A 7385-nucleotide genomic window follows, 5' to 3' on the forward strand; every position below is an offset into this window, starting at 1 on the left:
GGCACCAGTACCGACCCGCCCGCTCAGGTTAAAAGTCATGAGAGTAAAAGAGTTAGACGCCCGCCCGTCAGATTTGGTTTTGAGATAGATTAAGTTTCACAATATTCTTGTTAATTGCTTTTATAATTAAGGTAAATGTCCTAGGGCTTGACCTACTGTTTCTAAGTGGGAATACACAGATATCACCTTCGTTTGACATGGAAGGTAAAACTAACGAACCACGGTCAAGCTCTGGAGCACACGGTAAATTTATATGTTCAATAACTACTGTTATTTAAGAAAAGGGGTGTTATATATGTATATTGGTGGAGGGTAGGGTTAATTCTCCCCGCGCGCCCTCTGGCGCCGGCACTTTTGTAACGTTTGTCAGTCCGGTAATAAACCTATGTACTGAACGCACGGTTTTCTATTTAGCACCCCCGAGAACCCTTCGTACCATTCCCCTGGGCTTATATATACCATAGGTAAGTATACGAAATCAGTGAAATCACTTAATGTAGTGTAGGTCATTATAATAGGGGGCATGAAAGCAGTTATCTAAAGGTCATGTATATTTCAAGTAACTATATATTTAACTCCGATAACTAAGTTCATGTGTTTGTAAACACGTGGTTTATGTAGGTACTATTATCGAGTCACGTTTCTTAGTACTACGAAGGAAAGATGATACAGACTGATTGTTTTTTTTCAACATATTTTAATACATTTTATATTATATTAGGATATCCAAACCTTTTTAACTTTTCTAACATATATTACGAAAATGACTGTACCTATTGACTCTAATTAAATTGCAATTCAGTATCAGAATTTTTGTATCTTATTTACTTAAGTTACTAATTTAATATTTATTTTACTAATTAGCTGTCAGCAAAGCTAATAGTTTTGCTGATTAAACATAAGATTGTATTTTTGCTGTAATAAAATTGAAAATAGGCCGTAAATTTAGAAACTTATAGTGATAAAATTACTGCCAAAGTATATTTTAGCCTAATTTATTAGCGATTATGGTGAACATCATGTATAATGTATATAATAGTATTCATAATAGTTAAATAAATAATTATCAAGTGCAAATGCACGACTAATTGATGTTTATACGACTTGTGACCTGTTATCAATGCAATATACTCTTACTGTTAGATAGCCGGTCATTTCCTGCCTATATAATACGGAACTGTTTCAATTCAGACTCATTCCAGATTAAACTAGAAGAGAGAGTTCACCAAAGGTAAATGATAAATATATTACATGCATTTTGCAACATTTGATAACTTTTAATATGATAACATCATACCTCTTAAAGCACTAGTTCTTAACCTTTCGATGATAAGAAACCACTGGGAAATATTTGCTAAGGACCACCAATTATCTATTAGGAGGGAGCAATCTAAAACTTTCTTCTGTTGTTCTGTTTATAACTTTGCTCTCGGGATCACTGCCTTTAGTGAATCATGATATTAATGATTCTGATCGCTTTTATTACTTACAGATGGATACTGGGACCATAAGGGCATTCGCGATATTCCTGGCTGTAATACAGCCTACCATCGCCGAAATATTGACGAATCAACCCGATTGTCAAGATTTTAAATCCTGTAATTCATGTCTATCAAAAGGATCGTGTGTGTGGTGTGTTAACAAGGCCATATGTACTACGGATTCATGTGGGAACGACAATATCATATATCCATCCCACATCAGAGCCCTCATGGCGGGCTCACAGTTCTGCCCTAGAGTTGTGACGCCAGAAAATAAATTAGTCGTTCAAAGTGGGAAAGAAGAAAGGATAGTTGTGAGAATAACGCAAATTTATATGTATATGGCATTTACTCCTTGGAAGTGCAAGATTTCTCAAGATGGGAAAGAATCGATAATAAACGCGACGCTAGTTGCTGACGAAGTGTTCTGCGAGCCTGTGGTTTTGTACAGTTATTCGCGGCCATACGCAGATGCTAGTGTATCCGTCCTATGGGAACACAGCAAGGCGTTTGATGGGGCGCTACCGTTGATAATATGCCGATGCGATATGGATCCTAACTGCCCGGCATGTAAGAAGCAACGTTAACTAAAATAAGTTTGTATTATTAAATGTAATTTTAATATGTAAATTCTTTTTTCTTTAGCGAATTTAGCAGCTACGTAAGTACCTAATTAATAGGTAAAAAATATTTTATTAATATGATGATCATGAACTAATTTATATATATTTAGGTACTTACCTGTCTGATTCTGTTTGAATCTGATTTAGGGGAAATCAAATGGCAAATAGGTACCAATTTTAATTCGTCTTCATGAAAATGCAATAGTGTAAGTTTGTATAAATTGTACATATGGTAGGTAGGTACCTAATTACCTATTCTAAATCGCAATCAACAAATAACGCTTCACGCACTTTTTCTAAAAATAATTGCAGAAGGTATATCTCAACATCTATTGCCCTAAAGCAAGAGCGTAAGAAATATTCTAACAAATTTTCTATTTTCGATGTTCGCAGTAGGCGTCAAACTCCTTACACAAAAGGTTAAACAAAAGAAGTTTACGTTTAAGCCGGAGACAAAACGCGCCCACGACAGCCGGGCAAGTTTCACGGGCCGACGTATGCAGGGTTTCTATTGTCCCGAGATATTGTTCAGGTGCACCTTTTGAGCGCCTGATATTAATTAGGGAGCTTACTTTGCCTAGCCTGAGTTAACGAAGAGAATAAATCAGTTTCTCTAGTAATTTTATTTTAAAGTGGCTCGGGAACTGGCAGTTTTCGGCGAGGTGGATGTTAAGAGGACGACACATGATAGGTAATAATAATTATTTTTGTAATTGTTTTGGGTGCAAGGTCGCAGTCATTGTATTCATCCGAGCATTATAAAATTAAATGTGGCAAAAGGACCTAGATAAGATTCTGGATTAAAAAATCGAACTTAGATAACGTCCCTAATAGCATTTTCTTGTAGGGATTTTGTTGGGCCTTTGTTTACGTATTAGTTGGGCAACCGTTATATTTGGCCGTACGATTTGCTGGAGGGCCCTCGACAAAGGCCCTCCCGAAGATTCCCAACAGAGGGCCATTAGAGTAATTTTTTCGTTGGGCCTATTTAAATAAATCATACAATTATTCAACGGTGGTGGTTTTGGTTGGGCCGTGGTTGGGACTATACACATTTGTTTGATGGTTGGTTAATTGTTACATTTGGCCGTATGGCTTGCTGTAGGGCCAACTGCAAAAAAATAAAAAAAGGCAATTTTTTCGTTGTGCTTCTGTTTGCAAATTCAACAATTACCCAACGGCAAGTCAGGTAGGTCGGTAGGTAGTCGTGCACCAGGTTGAAGGCCGAACACAGCTTGTCCCACAAAGGGCCAACATTGTAACTTTAACGTTGGGCCTTGTGTAGGATTCTTACAATACTACCGTAGGTACATAGTTGTGTAATTTATAGTGTGCCTACAGTCTAATTATGTAATGGGCTTTTGTTTACGAGTCCTACAGTTACCCTACGTTAAGTAAGTGGTTGTGTAATACGACGTTGGGCCTTTGCTGATAAATATCACAATTACACTATGGTAGGCATTGGTTGTATCCACATGAAGGCCCTAGGCAGCAGTTGTTATTAATCTTCTCTGTATCGTTCCAATTTTAGTATATGTACTGCCGAAGCAAGTACACTTACTATACACTCTAATTTGTATATATACTAACCGCCCTTCGAAACTTCGTAAGCGAGATTTATGTTTTTTGAGATTTAAATTGAGAAAATGTTGGTAAAATACAATTTTTTAAATGTATGTATAAATTTATAGTTATAGCTATTAGATTTATAAGTTACTTTAAAAAAATATTATGATAATATCCGGAATAATCGAGAAAATAACTATAACTTCGATGTTTGGAGACAGTAACGCCATCTAGTGACGCCACAAGCAAACTCAACTGGTATTGTTGGGCATCAGTACCACAGCCAATGTTGGTAAATGCGATATTTGTGCTCACTGGGCCAACGAATGTTATCGTTGTTTAGCCACCGGTACCAAAATACACAAAGGCCCATTGTTAGGCGTCAGTGCCACAGCCAATGTTGGTAAATGCGATATTTGTCATCATTGGGCCATCGTATGATATCGTTGATTAGCCAACGTTACCAAAATAAACAAAGGCCCATTGTTGGGCATCAGTGCCACAGCCAATGTTGGTAAATGCGATATTTGTCATCATTGGGCCATCGGATGATATCGTTGATAAGCCAACGTTACCAAAATACACAAAGACCCATTGTTGGGCATCAATGCTACAGCCAATGTTGGTAAATGCAATATTTGTCGTCATTGGGCCATCGGATGATATCGTTGATTAGCCAACGTTACCAAAATACACAATGGCCCATTGTTGGGCATCAATGCTACAGTCAATGTTGGTGAATGCGATATTTGTCGTCATTGGGCCATCGGATGATATCGTTGATTAGCCAACGTTACCAAAATAAACAAAGGCCCATTGTTGGGCATCACTGCCACAGCCAATGTTGGTAAATGCGATTTTTGTCATCATTGGGCCATCGGATGATATCGTTGATTAGCCAACGTTACCAAAATACACAATGGCCCATTGTTGGGCATCAATGCTACAGTCAATGTTGGTGAATGCGATATTTGTCGTCATTGGGCCATCGGATGATATCGTTGATTAGCCAACGTTACCAAAATAAACAAAGGCCCGTTGTTGGGCATCAATGCTACAGCCAATGTTGGTAAATGCGATATTTGTCGTCATTGGGCCATCGGATGACATCGTTGATTAGCCAACGTTGCCAAAATAAACAAAGGCCCATTGTTGGGCATCAGTGCCACAGCCAATGTTGGTAAATGCGATTTTTGTCATCATTGGGCCATCGGATGATATCGTTGATTAGCCAACGTTACCAAAATACACAAAGGCCCATTGTTGGGCATCAATGCTACAGCCAATGTTGGTAAATGAGATATTTGTCGTCATTGGGCCATCGGATGATATCGTGGATTAGCCAACGTTACCAAAATACACAAAGGCCCATTGTTGGGCATCAATGCTACAGCCAATGTTGGTAAATGAGATATTTGTCGTCATTGGGCCATCGGATGATATCGTGGATTAGCCAACGTTACCAAAATAAACAAAGGCCCATTGTTGGGCATCAGTGCCACAGCCAATGTTGGTAAATGCGATATTTGTCATCATTGGGCCATCGGATGATATCGGTGATTAGCCAACGTTACCAAAATACATAAAGGCCCATTGTTGGGCATCCGTGCCACAGCCAATGTTGGTAGATGCGGTATTCGTCACCATTGGGCCAACGAATGTCATCGTTGTTTAGCGAACGGTAGCAAAATACACAAAGGCCCATTGTTGGGCATCACTGCCACTGCCAATGTTGGTAAATGCGATATATGTCATCATTGGGCCAACGAATATTATCGTTGTTTAGCCAACGGTACCAAAATACACAAAGGCCCATTGTTGGGCATCTGTGCCACAGTGAATGTTGGTAAATGCGATGGTGGGCCAATACAAAATTAATGTTGGCTACGGAACGAACCTCATCCCAACGTTTTCCCTACCGTTGGCACCGTGGGCCCCAACGAAAATGCTACTAGGGGTCTAAGTTATAATATTTTTTAAAATGGTAGTATCTAATCTAGCAGCAATATGTTGTAGATATGTAAACTACACTCTAGAGAAATACACATATGTTATCAGGTCACTAGGTATGGATAGTGATCAAGAAATAAGAAGCAATAATAAAAATTTAATTATCCAGGTCTGGGCAACGATAACGTTATCAATCAGCAACGGCTACCTACCTAGTTGTTGATTTATATCTAACGTTAAGATTAAAACTTTTTCGATTAAATGCACATGCATGAATTACCTTAGAGTTACAAAGTAAGATTTTCATTCCAAATAGTGGCATGTTACTAAACTTTACGGCTAGGTTAAGTGCGCGAAAAAGACTGACAAGTTTTGACGGCGAAAATCTAAGAATAAGATCCAAGCCAATTTTTGCGCTTTTGAATTTGGAATTTCTTTTATTTATACAGAGTTCATAACTCGAATTTAATTTGAACTTGTACAAGTACGCAGGAACTTACGAAGATAAGTAATGAACCCTACTTTTACGTTGCAAAAATATACTTTTAACTATTTCTTTTGCCGTCTGCTGTCTGCACGCACCTATGAAAGCGCTTTGAATTGAGAAAAGCGCTCCTTCAGGCCCCAATTTCACATCGGTGACAGGTGCGACGAATTGTAAAATCACTGTTGCTGACGTCACAGGCATCCATGGGCTACGATTACCACTTACCATCGGGCGGGCCGTATTCCTGTTTGCCACCATCATTGTATTATTTAAAAAAACTTTATTATATCGGAATAAAACAGATATTTCTCCTGCGAAGTTTATGACAATTGTCAAAGATTTAGAAGAATTGTAGGTAATTCTTGACAGGTAATGAGTTATATGTCGGAATTTCGTGACAATTGTAGTGTTTCTCGTGACAATTGTCATAAACTTAGCAAGAGAAATATCTGTTTTTTTCCGATATCATAAAGTTTTTTTAAATAATACAATGGTGGTGGCAAACAGGAATACGGCCGGCCCGATGGTAAGCGGTAACCGTAGCCCATGGATGACTGTGACGTCAGCAACAGTGATTTTACAATTCGTCGCACCTGTCACGTTGGTGAAACAGGGGCCAGGTGTGAATTATACTTGAAGGTGTTTTGTTCAATTAGAACGGGTATTTCCTTCCCAAGTACCTACTGCTCGCCGAGAGAGGAGAATAAACAAATCATGCCTGCTTTTACACTCGGCTGAGTCGGAATACCTACTTCATCAAATTGTGAACATCTGGTGCTAATGTTACGTTCATTTTGCCCTAAATTGTATAATAAACAATATTTATAATATTAATTAGAGATGCCCGGAATAGTGAATTTGGCCGAATACCGAATATTCGGCCCCTCTCTCGGCCGAATGCCGAATATTCGGTGGCCGAATATACGGCATGACATGCGGACATTTTGAGTCACAATTATTATGAAAACTGTTCGCCAACAAAGCACAACGTTTGCTAAGATAGTATTAATTAATTTAGTAGAGTCAATCAAATCAGACTCATGATAAGAATAAAATATTTTGTAATCAACGAATGCTCAAAAACGTGCCTTCGTATTTATCTACTTTCCAAGAATACATTTTAAATTTTAAGTATACCTAGTCTTTGGTTATTTTTTTGTGTAATTTTTCATTTTAGGTAGGTGCAACAGATATTCGGTATTCGGCGGAATAAGCAGGCAACATTCGGCCGAATACCGAATAATTGCCGAATATTCGTGGCATCTCTAATATAAATAC

The 7385-nt window shown here is 38.3% G+C and overlaps 1 protein-coding gene across 1 annotated transcript; it reads left to right on the plus strand.

The window, feature by feature from the left end:
* The first annotated feature begins 1116 nt into the window (after nt 1-1116).
* Nucleotides 1117-2111, plus strand: LOC134664807 (uncharacterized). Its single transcript, XM_063521547.1, has 2 exons — nt 1117-1231; nt 1493-2111. Exon 2 carries the CDS (start codon nt 1493-1495, stop codon nt 2066-2068), a length of 576 nt encoding a protein of 191 aa, XP_063377617.1. The 5' UTR covers nt 1117-1231; the 3' UTR covers nt 2069-2111.
* The last annotated feature ends 5274 nt before the right edge of the window (nt 2112-7385 follow it).

The sequence above is a fragment of the Cydia fagiglandana genome, chromosome 5 (genome assembly GCF_963556715.1).
Source record: "Cydia fagiglandana chromosome 5, ilCydFagi1.1, whole genome shotgun sequence".
NCBI lineage: Eukaryota > Metazoa > Arthropoda > Insecta > Lepidoptera > Tortricidae > Cydia > Cydia fagiglandana.

What these genes read in the sequence shown, in the direction of transcription:
- LOC134664807 (XM_063521547.1), top strand. Translation starts at nt 1,493, where the DNA reads ATGGATACTGGGACCATAAGGGCATTCGCGATATTCCTGGCTGTAATA.